The sequence below is a fragment of the Lissotriton vulgaris genome, chromosome 12 (genome assembly GCF_964263255.1).
Source record: "Lissotriton vulgaris chromosome 12, aLisVul1.2, whole genome shotgun sequence".
NCBI lineage: Eukaryota > Metazoa > Chordata > Amphibia > Caudata > Salamandridae > Lissotriton > Lissotriton vulgaris.
The window spans coordinates 741,295,914-741,312,810 of NC_141700.1; the positions used below are offsets into that span (position 1 = coordinate 741,295,914).

Sequence of the window (16,897 nt, forward strand, 5' to 3'; positions counted from 1 at the left end):
CTCTTCCGACACGAAGATGTTGGCTCTTGTGACTTTGTCCCCATGGCGGACTGCCGCTTTGAACTTCCCACGGATCCGGAGCGGAATGTCTTGACCATAGGCATACACCGTGATGGGGGTGGGGCTGAGTCTCGGAGGTGTAGACATGTTGCTGTAGAGAGACGCACACATAAGGTTTATAGATGCGCCGGTGTCTACTACCGCCATGATGTCCTGATCCGCCACCTGGATGGAGCATTGGGGCAGTGTCCTGGTGCATCTGGTGGCGGTGCCGATCATGTGCACCTTGTGTACGGACCGCTCCTCCTTGTCATCGTCATCCATGTCGCTGTTGCTGGGCTCACCTTCTGCGACCGTGTGCACCGTCTGGCGTGGCTTGCGGAACCTCTTGGACCGGCATACTTTTTCAAAGTGGTTCATTTTGCCACATCCTGAGCATCTCTTGCCCCGTGCTGGACACTCTGGTACCGGGTGTCTCGGGCCTCCACAGTAACCACACGACTGTCCTGATGCCCCACCTTGAGGGGGTGTCGCTCTTTTGGGCCATTTGGACGGCGTCTGGACCTGTATCTTATTGATCGGTTCCACCTTCACATTGGCTTGTAATGCAGCCTCCATGTGGGCCGCCCTGGCCTTGGACAGTTCCTTTGTGCGGCCAAGGGTGAGGATGTCAGGTAAGGGCTTCCCCGATTCTTCCAGGATTCTCTCTCGCAACTTTGCAGAAGCACACCCTTGAATTATCTGTCCCCTTATCTCTTCCGTTACATCCTGGAAGCCACAAGTTAGTGCCAGTTTCTTAAGTCTGGTGTGGTATGCATCCAGCGACTCTTCCGGCAGTTGCCGTGCTTGTCGGAAGATGAACCGTTCATAGTCCTGGTTCGCCATTGGCTCAAAGTGTGCATTGAGAGCGTTAATCAGGGTATGATGAGTCTTGGGGGTCGCCTCTGTGAGGGTCCGAGCAATGGAATGAATGTCTTTGCCACCAAGGTGGAGAACCATGGCACGCTTCTGTTCTTTGTGGATCTTGGTGGCCTCGAAGAATATTAGGAGCCTGTCCACCCACTCCTACCATTTCGGAGCGAGAGTGGAGGTCGCACCCTCCACCACAAACGGTTCAATGGGCGGAATGGTAGCCATCGCCCAGGACGCGCTTGATCAGGCCCTTGGCCGGCCGAAGTGAGGTCCGAAGAGGCACTTCGATGAGGCCGTCGACGACTGGGGTTTTGCACGGACGTGTCAACGCCCACCGGCAGTGCGGACGATGACCGCTGTGAGTCCCTCAGCGACCGCAGCGGAGCGCGTGCGACCGGCGCTCCGGATTCGGACGGCAATGCAGCGCCTAGGGACGGGCAGACACCACGTCCCCTCAAGCAACTAGGCAGGACCGGACGCCGTCCAGATCGCCTCGCCAGGCATGCCGAGGTGCGATTCACGCACGTGCCACCGAGCACGGTGCGGCACCGGACGGGGAGATCCTGCGGGGGAATGGCCTCGCGCGACCAATGGTGCTTCAATGCGCAGCAGGGTAGCGTCGGGCAGCGCCGCTCACCTCCAAAGAGCCAGGGGTAGAAGTCGTCGTCCCTCCAGGCGCGCTGTGTGGGGGTGTGTGTGGCAGCAAGGCACGAGCACCACGAGCGAATGGGAGCGCTCGCAGCAGCCTCACCCGAGAATGGGCACACACACGCCCGTAGCGAGGGGTCGGCAACCACCCTCGTCGCCAATTGTTGTGTCCTGTGGATGGGGAGTGATCGCCCTAGGGGTATCAATCTGGGGCCTACACTCCGGGGCATCTAATCCTAACTAGGCCTAACACGTGGCCCTAGAATAAACTCAGTCGACACTGGGAATAACTTTGTTGCTTGGTCTGCGCGCCTCTGAACGCCTGCGTGCGTGCAAGACCTCTTTTTATTATCAGGAGTCACATGACTAGCGCGCCCCACGCCCGGGGCGCCAGGGGCGGACCTCCAGGAACATAACAGGCGAGTAGTTACATGACTTCGTGATGGAGGCCGTGGCGCGAGGACCTGCCGGGTGTAGGCAGACTCTACACCTGAAAGCCGCCCTCTCTCTGGCCCTGCTCCTCCTCCTGCCAGCTGCGGCTGCCTCGGGGTGCCAGCTCCGCACACCCAGGCTCGTGGGGCTCTCGCGAGATGGGGAAGTCATGATGGGGGGCATCTTCACGGTCCACCACGATCGAGAGTACCGCGAAACCGACTTCACAGAGAGGCCGGAGCCGATCACCTGCCAAAGGTACTGTTCTCTTCAGGTGCACGCGCGCTTTTTCATGCCAGGTTGCAATGCGGGACAGGGGGCAGTGCTACTGTTTGTCACCCCTGGGCAATACTTTGTAGCCACCATTAAGCATTCCGACAATTGTTTTTTAAATTAACATGGCGCTTTGCTAGTTTTGGAGCAATTTCATTGTTGCTGACTACTGTTTGTTGACATGGTGTAAAATGGAGTTTATCGATCGATTAAGAGCATAGCTTAGCCCATAATTGGGTCAGAGTGAATGAGGAATGTCTCAAACCATCCGATCTATAGCTGTCATAAATGAAATATTGTCAGTATACATCCTAAAAAGCTTGTGGCAATATCAATGTTTGAAACAGCTTGAGAAAACCATTTTTGAAACGCAACTTGCAATTGGAAAAGGCAAATATTGAATTTCGTCTGCAACATGCATTTCACTTTGATATATAGATTTGCCTTGCCCTTGACGGAGGTACAACTAGTGTCCAGAGAAAACATACAGGGTAGCAAAAACATATAAAGCTACCATTTATCTCCATGCCATGAGACTGAATTTAAGGCAGTTATGCTTTACTAGCCAACAGCGCCAAGCATTCTGGAATTCCGAGGCCCATTATTGTAACAGGAAAAGTGAAATCGCAGGTCCTTGCATGGTTACAACCCCAATAAATGTAAACTGGAAAAGGCTGGGTAATCCCCATTAGGGTGTTACTCTGCGCTGACATCACCTGCACCTCAAAGAGCTCCACTGGCTCCCAATCCAGAAGCAAACACTCTTCAAACTCCTCAGGCACATGTACCGAGCCTTAAACAACGCTGGCCCCATGTATCTTTCATAAACCTACCAGACGCCTCGCTCATTTGGCCTCCTAGTCACACACACACACCCCCGTTATACACAGAACCAGTTCCGGCAGTCGTGCCTCCTCCTACCTCGCTCCTGAAGCCTGAGATGACCTGCCCTGTACATGAGAGCCTCCTCCTCAGTTCCTATATTCTACAAGAAACTGAAGACCTTGCTCTTCAACTAGCCCTGGTCGTGTCTCAGCCCATAAAGACCCCGCTCCAGTGCCAGGACACCCTCCAGGGTGAGAATTGCGCTGTACAAATAAACATACCGTGACATAACATAACAACTCCTCCAATAAATATTGGATCTTCAAGGTACCTTAAAATTGGACAATATCTCTGGGATTTGGAATACTGCGCATGATTCCAGCAATAATCACAAATGTTTCTGAAGAATCCCATCTGGACATTTCAGCTGCTCTCAGTGCCTGACTAATGGAGGTGAAAAACATCCGCCCTGTTGGTTTATTGTACTATCTCCCAATCTAGATGTGGCGGCTGGATTGAAAATAACACAGGGCTTGTAATAAGGGACTTAGTGTCAATCGCTGAAAAGGTACGACCGGCTTGAAGTCACCCTCAGGAGATAGGGCCCATTGACATCTAAGAAGACACCAAGACACATTTTTGGAACACAGTTGGTTAACGTGCAGCGTTTTAGCTTTCAACCTTAGGGCGGTTTAAGTGAGTGGCTGCCTGTGGTCATTCATTGAACAGGTAGTGAAGATAAGGAGGTACACTTAGTATACATGCAGAACATCTCCTGTGGTTATGGAAGGGACATTAACTTATAACACTGAATTATCCAGTTGAGTTGCATTTTTATCTCTGATAAGTAGCAAGCTCTGAAAGAACACAGGCTCTAGAACAGAAATGGATGGGTCTAGGAATAATCAATTTTCGTACATTTTCAGCTGAGACATAGGAACTCAGGTGTTTAACTACTAGATCACACCTTTCATGGACCTATGCATTTCACGTTATTAGTAAAATGGAGGTATAAAGCAGGCAGACTACGAAGGCCACATCAAATTCCGGATGCAAAAGAGGCTGAAAGTCTGTTTGTGGACCCATGTCAAATGCTACCCATAAAAAACAGGAAAACACTTCAAGATGCCCCAAAAACTGCATTTTCTTGAAAGCAGAGGAATATCTGTAGTTAGATGGCCAAACCTCATAGTTGGGTAGCAATTGAAGTCAGTACTCATAAGTGGGACATCAGCCGGGTGGAAAATCTGGACAAGAACCGGGTGGGAGATCATGTCGAATGCTGCAGGAAGGCTGAGTGGGGCAAGGGCAGTCCTGGCATCTTGATCCATGAATCAACAGATATCTTTAGTTGTGGCAGTAAGGGCAGTGATAATGTCTAAAGCCTGACTGAATGGGCACAGGAGACCATTGTTGTTCAGATGGTTAGATAGTGTCTTGTTGATATTTGCTGGTTAGAGAAGCAATGAGATTGGTCTGTAGTTGACTGGAGAAGATGTGTCAGCAGTGGGGGTGTTTTCAGAACTGCGGTCAATTTTATGTGTCTAGGTAATTAAAACCATCCCCATTTCAGCATGATAAAAACATAGTACAGCAAGTTTAATAATTAAAAGAGACTTGATTAACATATCATCATACGTTAATTTCTTGTGTGCAAATAGTGATAGCAGTATACATTATTTGAGAGCGCAGAACTCATGAGGCTAGCCAGAGCTAAAAATCACAAACTTCATTCTTTAGATGGAACATAGTAAAAAAAAATCCCTGAAATTAATTAGATATACAAAATTAGACTGTTGATTCACTGCTACTCGCCGAAAAAGCGCTTTGACGCCTCGTCAGGGGCAGTAAGCGCTATATAAATGCAATTACAATACAATACAATGCAGTGTGCGAAATGAGCACTGTAAACACTGGCCTAGTTTACGGGGACCATAAAGTGCATTTACTAACTAGAACTGTCACACAAAGTTAATTCTTACATAGCAGCATAATAGGTGCCTCGCCTAAGAGTTGATTGAGTGTGCAAAAAAAAGCAAGCTGAGCACAAACTCTGTTGTTAGTTTTAAACATTCTTAAATTGCATGCTTTTGCTAGCACGTAAAGTGCATTGTGTTGACTAAGACTGCCTTAATGGCAACATTCTCCTATTGGAATGTTTTTGAAACGTAATATAAAGCGTATACATATATAATTTAATTTGATTAATTTAGACAATTAGGTTCATTAAAATAGCTAAGACAAAGCGAAAATATTGCAGACATTCTTAAATCAAACCTACAATCTATACAAATATGCATCTCATTTTTTTATTCAATCAGGTGCTATATAGAAAATTGCCAGAACGGCATGTACAAATATAGGTGGATTGGATAGGCTTGTGCAAATGAGCAGTTGAACAGGCAGACTGGTGTTTCATCTGCTTATGTGATGTGATCTTAACTGGACCGAACTGCGCCTATGTAAATTGGTTCGTTTAAATGAGTAAAGCTATGCTGCAATAAATGCAAGTGGAAGCGCCATAAAATATTTAAGAAATTGTAGCTTGTCCCTATCGGGCGGCCCTTATTGTTTGTCCAATCTCTCGCAGGCGTCTTCAGTAGTGGTAAGATGGTGCATGTTCCAGGGGTCCGATAATGTATCTATCCTTAGGTTGTCAATGAGGATCGGTGTGAGTGTGGTGCAGTCAGTCAAAGGTTATGTTTATTAAGATCATAATCTTTAAACAAATGTAAAGAACAGTGCTATGAGTTTAAAATATCCACATAAATATTGATAAAATCATTAAACAAATGCTCCAGTATTGATTAAAGACTCTTACCCACCCTCATACATTTCATAACATCCATATAAATTTAAAAAGATAAAACAAATTATCTCCTTTAAAATAGTCTCATTTCCTTACATCAAGTATATATTTCATTATTTGAGAAACATAACATCCTACAGATTACTCCTGTCCTCTTACTAGGCTCTGTACCTCCTTTATGTATTTACCTATGGCAATTGCAACATCGATTGTGGGCATTTCAGTTAAGAGGATAGCCGCCTGCTCCCTTGTTCTTATATTGTGCTTTAAAAATATTGGGCGCAGCCATAGTTTCCGCTGTTCTAATAAAATTAGGCAGTCAAGAAGAATATGTACAAGGTTGCCTTTGGAGCCCAGGTTACACCTGCAACATCCTTTATGGTCTAACATTGTTGATTTTAAGTTTTTGTTTATTAACCAGGGATTGGTCCCAATCCGCAACCTTAATATCTCCTGCCTATAGCAGCGGTTTGGTAAGATGTCAAGGTAGGGAAACCCATTCTCATTTGACCAAGCGTTCAGCATGAATTCTACTGATTTTTTCTTTACCAGGTAGGCCATGTCAGTCTTCCTCGAGACTTCCTCACCATTCAGTTTCAGCTCACTCTTTGAACAGACTAGTTGATACGTGTCCTGGTTTACCTCCACCTTTAACCTTTTGCAGATCTGTGTCATTTTTTCTCTACAAATTTTTGCCCATTTTAGGTCGCTGTTTTGGATTTCCTTCCTGCACCATTGTGCTATTTTTTTACCTTCTGTCTCTTCCAGACGTTTCCAGAGTCTAATTAACGCAGATTGTATTTGTACCTCCCAAGAGATTGTGCCTATCTCTATTCTTATGGCTTGGACCATGGATGATTGTGGTAAAGATAAGAGATTTTTGAGGCATTTCCCTTCTGTCAGGTCCCAGGCTCCCTTACCGCTCAAATAAAGGATTTCTGCTCCGTATAAGACCTGTGCGGGTAACATTGCGTTATAGACTTTCAAAAGTGGGCGGTGCGACATATCACCGTAGTCCCGGTTAAACATTTTTAGACCACAAATTGATGTATGAGCTTTTGCTCTTTGTGCTTCCAAATGAGTTCGCCAATTTAATAATTTATCGAACCATATACCTAGGTAACGATATTCTTTTACCGTCTCCAGTTTAAGATCCCCTAGGTACCAGGTGAACTTACTTGTCTTTTTCCCAAAGCATAAGGTTTTTGTTTTATCTAAGTTTACTGTCAAGAATTTTCTCACACAGTATGCCTTAAATGCGTTCAGCTTTCTTTGGAGGCCTATCTCGGTCTGGTCTACTATTACCAGGTCATCTGCATAAAGTAGGCAGGGCACCTTTTTTCCGTCCATTCTTGGGCTTGCACTACCTTCTACCTCTAGGTGGGCCGGTAGATCTGACAGAAATATGGAGAACAACTGTGGTGCCAGAACGCAACCCTGTCTTAGGCCATTATCAATTGGTATTTTTTGTGTCAATGTTCCCACGGTATCCCTAATTACTTGAGCCCAGTTTCCTTGATGTAATTCCTTTATTATAGTTAGGAGATCTTTGGGAATTTTTACCTTCGTTAGTGTTTCCCATAGGCAGTCCCGATCTACTGAGTCGAAGGCGGCTCGGAAGTCAACGAAACAACAGCATAATTTGCCGTTTTGTTCCGTTGACTTCTTTGCCATTGCCCACAGTGCGACTCCATGGTCTATTGTCGAGTGCCCCTCCCTGAATCCACCTTGTTCTATTGGTATGATTTGGAACTCCTTGGCCCATGCGTTAAGTTTATTTAGCACAATTTTTGAGAAAACCTTCTCTCCTATATCTAGGAGGTTAATCAGTCTGTAGTTTTGTGGTGCCTCCATGCTCCCTTTCTTGTGGATTGGTCGAATTACTGCGCCTTTCCAGTTGGGTGGCATTTTACCCTCTGTTAATATTATATGGAACATCTGGGCAAAGAATTTTGCCCACCACTTTACTTCTGACTTTATTATTATTGCGGGCAGGTTGTCTGGACCTGCCGCTCGAGTTAACTTAAGCTCTCTTATTACCTGTTCTACTTGCTTCTCGTTAAACTCGGATTTGAGGTCTTCAGATATTTCATGCCATTTTTGGGGCTCTACATGGTTTTGGGGAGTTCGTACCCCATACAATTCCTTTAAGTACTCCTCCCAGGCTGCCTCACTGACCACCGATTTCATTTCTCCGTCTATCGGACCAGAGGCTGCCTTTACAATTTTCCAGAATTTCCTTAAGTTTTTTTCCTCAGTTGCTTCTAGCAAGTTTAGCCAGCATTTTTCTTTATATGACCTCTTTGCATCACTTACTATTTTTCTAAAAACTGCTTTCAGCTTGTTTATACGTTTCTGTCTCTCCAAGGTGAAGTTCTTTTTTTGTCTTCTTTGTGCTGCTCGTATCTCCCTTTTTTTAGATTGACACTCAGCCGAGAACCATTTCACTCGGCTGACCGGGGGTTTTGGGTTGTTCTTTTTGTCCTTTTTTAATTCTATTTTTAGACACTGGACTACTTGATCTACCTTCTCTATATACCATTCCAGGTTTTTACCTTCCAAATGTCCTAGTTTCACCTTTGCTTGCATTGCCTTCAGTTTTTCTTGGTATTCCTCGGTAAGTCGTGTCGTTACCCGTTTAGGGTACTCGACCTCCTGTGGGATCACTTTGCTTCTAGACATCTTATTTCCCCTAGATATCCTTAGGAGCAAGGCATAATGGCCACTCAGTTCTTTTTGTTCTATTTTAAAATCCCGTACTAGATGGAAATTCCAGGCTGGCATAAACATATAATCAATTGGGCAGTTCTGTAGGCCTATTTTAAAGGTCTTCCCTGCTGGACAGTCTGTCTTCATTCTGCCATTCAGACATTGGAGACCCCTACCGCCTAGGAAATGTATTAGTTCTGATTCCTTTTTCGTGGGTTCACCTGCTGGGAAACTGGCGTGGTTTATTCCATACTCTTCTAACAGTTCTCTATTCCAAAGATCAACCTTCTTTGGATTTAGCTTATGATTAAAGTCTCCCATAATTATCAAAGTATCTGAAGCATATATTTCTAAAAATAGATCCATGTCCTCCTTAAACTATCCCATCTCCCTCTCATACTCTACTGTGTTATCCCACTGCATATATACATTCATCACAGTCAACATTTTGTAATTCATTTCCAAGGTCAACAGTTCTAGTCTACAAGCTAGGATCCATTTACATTTCGTTTTAAGTGAAGTTACTTCTCTCAATACATTTGTTGAGACTAGTATCATTAGACCCCCAGACGGACGACCAAATCTTTTTCTCGTGGCTGGGCAGTTTAATTGTAGATAACCCTCGATGATTGGGGTTTCGTCGCATGTCCAAGTCTCTTGTAGGCAGGCAATTTCCACTTTATTTACTACTTCTTTGATGTATTCGCGCTTTAGTTCATTGCCTAAGCCATTTATATTCCATGTTAGGAGACTTAGACATTGCAGCCCCCCCCCATCCTATTCTACCTCACTTAGGCCTCCATCTTCTACCCCTTCCTCCGTATAATACTCGTTTAGATCTCCCACATTACTACTACTTAAAGACCAGTTGTCCCATGTGGTATCATTTCCTGCATTGTTTATCACTATATTCATACGGCTCCGGTTTTCTGGATTTTCTCTACATAACTTTACTTGTCTCCTCCCCAGACCTGCGTGGTATTTTAGAAAGGTACTGCCCGGAGGGCCTTTCACTTCCCTCTCTGGTATTACCCTTATACCCATTTGGTTTATCTTACTGGTGGCTTTTAAGATTGCCGTTTTTACCAGGTATGAGTGCAGTGACACTTTAGTTATTTCTTTGCCGTTTCTATTTTCTTCGAAGCCAACTTGGCTTAGATCCCTTGTACTAATCTCCCTCAGGCTGCTGCATTTGGCGAAAGCGGTCAGAATCTGTGCCCTATTTAAGGGATTCGTATTTCTAACCGCATTTCCCTTTTTCACAGCTTGTAGTTCTTCCAAGTATACCCACTTGTTCTTGTCCTCCTCTAATATTTTCCTGGGCGTTTCATAATTTAACTGTCTACACTTTATTCTCCCTGGTGGTGGCCCATGACTTTCCACTTCTAATAATTCTCGTGAGTGTGGGCTAACTACTCTTTGGCCACTTTTGGGTTGTCCTGGAGCTATCTTTACTTTCTGTTTTTTAGTATAAGTTGTTGGAGGTTTATCCTTCAGTCCCTTACTTCTCCCATTTTTCCTATATACTAGCGGGGTCGTTGTTATTTTAGATACTGATTGCGGGGGTTCAATCGGTACATAAATTGGTGCTAATGCATTTAAGCCTGGCTGTGATTCCCCCTCTGGACTCTTCCCATGTCTTTTTGTCGAATGGGGAAGGGCCCGCTTCCTACCATCCCTCTTTCTAGTGGGAGCTACTGCATACATTCCTCGCCTTTTTATCAGCATTGGGTGTCTAGAAATGTATACATTATTTGATGCCTCTGCCACTTCATTTTCTATACTTTGTTCTATTGGTTGGGGTATGACTACTGAATTTGCCACAACTGCGTCTGCGGGGTCACTCTCTATATTTTCTTCTATAGGCTGTGGAGTGACTGTCATATTTGGCAGTCGGCTCTTAATCCCCACCAATTCTTCGCCAATCTTTTTTAGGAACAGTTTCTGTGCTTTCAACACTCCATTATTTGATAATGATACTTCTAGAATTCCTTGGAGTGTCTTCTGTAGCATCAGTATTAGTTCCAACAGGGAAGATGTGGGGGTTCCAGAAAGGAACGAGTCCTGTGGATTGTTTATTTCTGGATTTGCTTGATTTTCCGTTCTTCCAATGTCCTGCTCGGAGTGGTTATTTTGGGGATTCACTTCCTGCCGTTGTTGATCTCTTGCGTCTCTCCAGACCAAACTCGGACTCTGAGTTTCATTTCCCTTTTGAATTTCTATTTCAGTAGGTTGCAGCGAGAACATTCTTGGAGATGAAGAGAGCCGAGGCGCTGCTATTTGAAGGTTTTGGCTCAGAAGGGTAAGGTTTATTAATATTGCGTCCTCCCCTCCTTCCTCTATATCTATAGATTGTTCATCGGGAAGTTCTCCCACTTCTTTCCTTCTTTGGTTCACATCTTCTGCCCCCGTCTCTTCTCTGTCCTTCACGCCATTTAGTTCCTCGTCTTCTGCTTGTTCCAAGTTTATTGGCTCTATAGATTTGTAGTGTTTCCCAACAAAGTCTTTTATGGAGCTGGAGGCTACCAGATTATCTTTCTGTTTAGTGATTATTATTTTAGTGCAGTCCCTCTTGGCTCCCGGTACATTTTTGGTTGCCCTTTTTACTTTCCTTTTCTTACGTCGCCCCTTGCTGTTGTCCATAGCAGAGGTCTGACTTTCCTGGGTCTCTTCCAGTGAAATTGAGTCCTCCATTACTTTACTTTTCCCTAAGCTATCATCTTTGCGCACTTTTTGCCCTTTTTTCGGTGCCATCTTATGGGGCTGTAATGTCTTTTACTGTGATGCTGCTAGAAATGATTTCGCAGTTCTGTTCAAGTATGACTCTTAGGTATACACAATTCTTACACTTACCTCTGTTGTGCCTTATGTCTGCCAGCCTGCCTTGCCGCTCTTGTTTTCCTCTCCGGGGTATTTCTCCTGCTGTTGCACCTTTTCTCCTAGGCTCCTTGCACCTCAGGTGCCCTGGGTACTAACTGGGTGCAGTCCTGCTATCAGAGGTTCAATTTATACCATCCGGGGTCTGAGCAGGGCCCCCCCCCTCCGCCGCTGCTGAACCACTGACCGGCGTGCCTCTGGTATGTCTTTTAATAGTCCTGCCAGTGACTTTATAGCGCTCGCGCTGCTTTTTTCACGTGGCTGATGGTTGCAGCGTGGGGGAAGGCTGAAAAATGGTTCCGGGGGTATTTTGGACGCACAGCGTCCACGTCTCTGATATTATTTCCCCCTTTGACCGGCACGCTTCCTTGCAGTATTTGAGCTCCCGGCGGCCGGTAACTTGCCAAACGGCTTGCAGTGACTCTACTCCGTGCCGCTCTGTGTGTTCGTACTTTTGCATTAATCCGCGGCTCCTACGATCCTACTCGATTCTACAGGCTGCGTCTCCTGCGTCTCCTGTCTGCTCCTCCGGGAAGGCAAGGCTGGGCGTGGCTAGGCGCAACAGAGTTTCTAACACATGTTCCTATGGGAGAATAAACCCATAGGAACAGAGAGAGAGCAGAGAGGCAAGGTTCTGATGGGGCTCCTGAGTGGATGGATTGCAATGCATGACAGTGGCGATTTCCGTGGCCGTGATGGTGGGCTAAAAGTTCAGAGTGGTTCCAGGAAGGCTGCCATCATCCCTGAGGAGGACTGCCAGTGTGGTGTGTTTTGTTTGGGGTGCTAGTTGTCAGAAATAGTGCTTATCGCAAGCTGGGAGGTGAGCGCCTGAGAAAGGATGATGGTGGTGGATCTGGCAGTAGAAGTGGTGAATTCCCCAGTGCTGTTGGTGCTGTTCTCTATCCGACCTGTTAGTGCCAAGCAACGGGTGACTCACAGTTGCCTGATGGATTGTCAGAGGGCAGATTTGCAGGTTGTTGCTTTATTTGATGAGTCCCACTGATGCTCAAGGTGCTTGCAATGGCGTTTGCTGCATCAAAGGTTGTCTTTGTACAAGTTAACATGTGGTCTGATGCTAGTGGTGTTTGTGGTTTGGAGCACTGCCAGAGCACCTGCCAGGCAGTTAGCCAGAGATTGGCTCGAAGGATGCCTAGCCAAATAACCACATGCCAAGCAAGGCATCCTTCTAAATGCAGCATGACTCTACAATAAGAGCACCGTCTTCGGCTGAAGGTTTATCCCCTCTAGTAAGCTCTCACCATGAATGTAGCAATAAGTTACATCAGTATTTTTTAAGGACTTTGCCCAGTAGCGTATGCACCCGGATGGGGGTGGTGGGGTGAGGGGGAATTTGGGGGAAGGAATATAATGAAAAAATGGACTTACCCTTAACCCCTTCCATGCTGATGACGGCCCCCGGCCGTCATGCATAACGGTGGCCGTGTGCTGATGATGGCTGCGGGCCGTCATGAACCCGTCCACTCTCTAAATCACCCGCACAGGCGCAGAATCGCGGCTGCACCCAAGGGTTTGACGGCTGGCCGCCGCCTCTCCTCCTTCCTCCGTCCTTGTCCTCTTCATCTTCCTGTCCAGGCTGGCAGCAGGAAGCACCCGGACAGACAGGCGCCCTTGAGCCAATCACAAAGCTGCAATGCAGCGTTGTGATTAGTTTGAGCACTGTATATCGGTTCTGAGACTGGAACAGGGAACCTGTGCAAGTTCCTGACTAGGCTGCGTAATGCAGCCTGGTAAGAACATGCATAGAGCGCACGCACTGTTTAGCGGAGGAGTCGTCACTGGATGTGCCGAACAAGTGTGTCTGACGTAACACAATATTGTCATTCCATAAAGCTCCCAAATTCATTATTCTGGTCCAAATAACTGAATTCAATACCTCTTTCCACTAATTGCGAGTTTCAATGTGCTTTTAATCCCATTACTACAGTCAACAGGTTTCCTAGTTAGAAAGGTGTATGGTAAAAGCATCAGGAAACCTGACAGTGCACTGTGCAGACTCAGCCTGGCATGCAGATCTTATATTGTGATGCACTGGTCCTGGAAACATTAGTCTGGCTTGAAAAAGAGTTTAGAATAATCTTTATAGCAGATAAGAACACCGAAAGAAATATAATACACAATGAAACCAGAAAGGTAATAAAAACTCAACAGTTATAGATTTATCTTGCCAATTGCGAAGCAGCACCCCTGAAAAATAAGCAGAAGAGAGATCTAGATCAGGATAAATATAAGCAAGATTGAAATATATAAAAACAACTAAGACCTCGCAAAATGTCAAACTTGAGTGTCTAAAGTGTATTTGTTGTCATGCACAGGAAAACCGAGACACCCTCTGTTAACCTTAAGATGCGATGAAGTAGTACAACGTTTTCATCTTGTATTTAACGTAGATCATCGGAAAAAAAGCAATCCAGAAACAGTTTTTCTCACCTGTTTTGTAAACTTCTGAAATACGAGCAAAATATTTCCTTGATCTCTTATTTCTCCTTGTAGATTTGGATTCCAGTATTACAGCTGGCTCCAGGCCATGGTTTTCGCCACAGAGGAAATTAACCAGAACCCCTATATTTTACCCAATATCACCCTAGGGTTCAGGATCCATGACTCCTGCACAATCCTACAGCGATCACTTGAAGGGACTCTGCAAATACTGACTGGCCCAGGAGAGCCTACTCCAAACTATAGATGTGGAAAGAACATTCCCCTGGCCGGTGTTGTTGGTGATGCAGTCTCTTCATGCTCCATCATGATGGCACGTGTGCTGGGTCTGTACAAGCAGCCTCAGGTATGTGTAGAAAAAGACATGTCTATGGTCTTACTAATGGTACATTGGATGACGTGGGCTCTTGAAAGTGAATACAGGGTCCAAGGTTGACCAGCACACTCTGCAACAAAAAGTTAGGGAAAATCCTATCAAACTGATGGCCCTTATCCATGATGCGCAACTACAGATTATGCATTGCCAATTACCATAGACCCCTTTGTATGCATGAAACATGACTGGAATAAATCGCAGAAATGCAAGATGGATGAACACGATTTTTTAAATTTGTGTTTCATTTAGCTGTTCTGTTTATCTTTGCAACCTTTTCTGTATTCATGTGTCCTCTTGAGACATTACTCTTTACTACTCCTTGTTTGTTTCTGATTTTCTCTTGTTGCTTGTTTCTTAATAAGGAAGCTCCCTTTTTATACACTTGCAATAAAAGAAAACATGAAGAGGGATCGTGTTTCATTTTGACTATATACTTATCAACAAAACATTTTTATATATGTACATTTGTTTTATTTTTTATTTAATTTTATTGTGATAATCGAAAGGTGGCCTATGACATAAAAAACACAATAGACACTGTAATGACATTATGGAAAGCTGCAAACAGTATACAGTGGGTGTGTGGAGCTATCAAACATCAGGTGGAAGGCTTGTCAGGCAAGTTCAGCTCCTCCATGTCTCTGAGCGATATGCCACTGGCATATATTGACGCTATGCATGTTGAACCTTCACTTGTTGGCAATGCAGGGAGCTTTAGGGCCTTGTTAAGAGTTTGGTGGTCCATAGGACAAACAAACACGTTGTGTTGGTCCAACCGCAGCCACATTGCGGGCTCGGCTGAGTATAACAGTGTGGCGGTCAGACCTCCACAAGACCACTGCAACTAGCGTGGATCAAGGATTCCACTGTGGTCTTGCATCGGTCAGAGGCAGAAATATGCAAGCATTTTTTTAGTTGCCTCTCTGCCCAATGAAAAGGGTGGGGGAGAGGAAAAAAAGGGGTCCCTAACAAGGCCCCCTTGCGCCTCTTGGCCTCGGTTTGCATGCGGGGGGCACATGTAGTGTCACCCTCGATTTGCACCTTCAGTTCCTCCATGATGAGGCATATATGCTACACAGTGCAAGAAGGTGCAGGCTGCGCTCTGAGATGGTCTGCAAGTTAGGCTATTATATGAACCTAACAGACTCCCGCTGTCAGACCTCTGTAGGACCACCTGCCAGACCAGGAATAAACTAATGATCATCTGCTGTAGGACCGCCAAACTCAAAATAAGGCACTAAGGGCCCGATTCCGATCTCACTCGGAAGGGCTCCGAATGTGATCCGGCCGGAAAAAGTCTGAGCCGTGATTTCCGAACGACACGTACAGCTGTACGAGCGAGCAAGGGCAATGTGATAATCACGCAATCGCCAAAGGAATTGTATCCGGGACCAAACTGCTCTGTAAGTCTCGTCCCTAGCCAAACTGTGCTGTGCAATGGAGCCAATTTCCGACCGAGCAAGTACAATGCACGATTCGGACCACCATATTGAGTAGAAGCCTCTGACATGTAAAACCTCCAGGAAGCTGACTTCAGGGGACCATAGAGGGCCCCCCTTCTCCTCTAGCCCTACAAGTCGGTCACAGGGGGGACCCAAGGGTCCCCACTACACATGCATGTATGGTGCGGATGTCACCGATGCATCCCCACAACAGGAGGTGCCTTTTTCAGCAACGTACCTTTTTTTGTCAATGGCAGCCTATGTATGCGATGTACAACATGCATGCATTGACTTCAATGGGGCGCTGAGTGACTCGAATCCATCAGCCCATACTCGCATCGTACTCAGGCACTCGGAACCCCGGAGCAGGAGCCAGTCGGAAAGCCCTCCGGATTCAAGCCGTACGGAAGGGTTTTCCGACCAGGATCGGAATCGGGCCGTAAGTGTTAGTCATGCTGTGATCCCTCTGGGATATGCACAGTGCTATGGTCCTCAAGGGATGCAACAGGAGGGGGCACATATGTCTCTGGATCTGAAGGACAGAGGGAACACCTTGGTGTATATGTTGAGATGCTCAATATATTGGTGAGAACAGCCAAATCTTGTATGTGGGTGATCTCCCACATCTCCAGCAATTTGTGACCCATCTTTTTGCCAACAGTAATACATTGGCTTTGTATCTTCTGTGAGCCACCAGAATATTCCATACCAACCCAGCACTGCAATCCCTGGGTCCTTAGGCACCTCGTAACTGAGCATTGTAGAGAGTGGGGAGAGCACTTCGCTCCTGTATGTCTGAAATTTACCCCGTGAGCATGCCATATGTAGGAACGACGCATCTGGTAGAATGCATCTGGACGTTTCTCCCAGGTCCACTCAGTGTAGTGTTGATAGAGTATATTATGACCGCTGCAAGAACTTATAACGTATAATGCCGAATGCAGAGTCTGCTGCTGGAGGACACTGGGCTTGTTTGTGCTCAGCAGAAGGACCACATCTTGTTTGACCCTTCTAATCCTATTTTTCCTTCTCATTGGGTATGTGCTGTGTTTTTTGGGCCAGGGTGTCCTCCAAGGAGGAGAAGTAGACTATGGAGATGTGTTGCTTTGTAGTCATGTCGAGACTCCTTTGCCTGGT

General features: G+C 45.9%; 1 protein-coding gene across 1 annotated transcript in view; it reads left to right on the forward strand.

Moving 5' to 3' along the window:
• Positions 1-2,113: 2,113 nt before the first annotated feature.
• Positions 2,114-16,897, forward strand: part of LOC147678517 (extracellular calcium-sensing receptor-like) — a 68,229-nt gene continuing 53,445 nt past the window's right edge. Inside the window, exons 1-2 of the mRNA XM_086945663.1 lie at positions 2,114-2,250; positions 13,997-14,288. Of these exons, the coding sequence (XP_086801789.1) occupies positions 2,162-2,250; positions 13,997-14,288 (381 nt within the window). The 5' untranslated portion in view covers positions 2,114-2,161. The remainder of the gene's footprint in view (positions 2,251-13,996; positions 14,289-16,897) is intronic.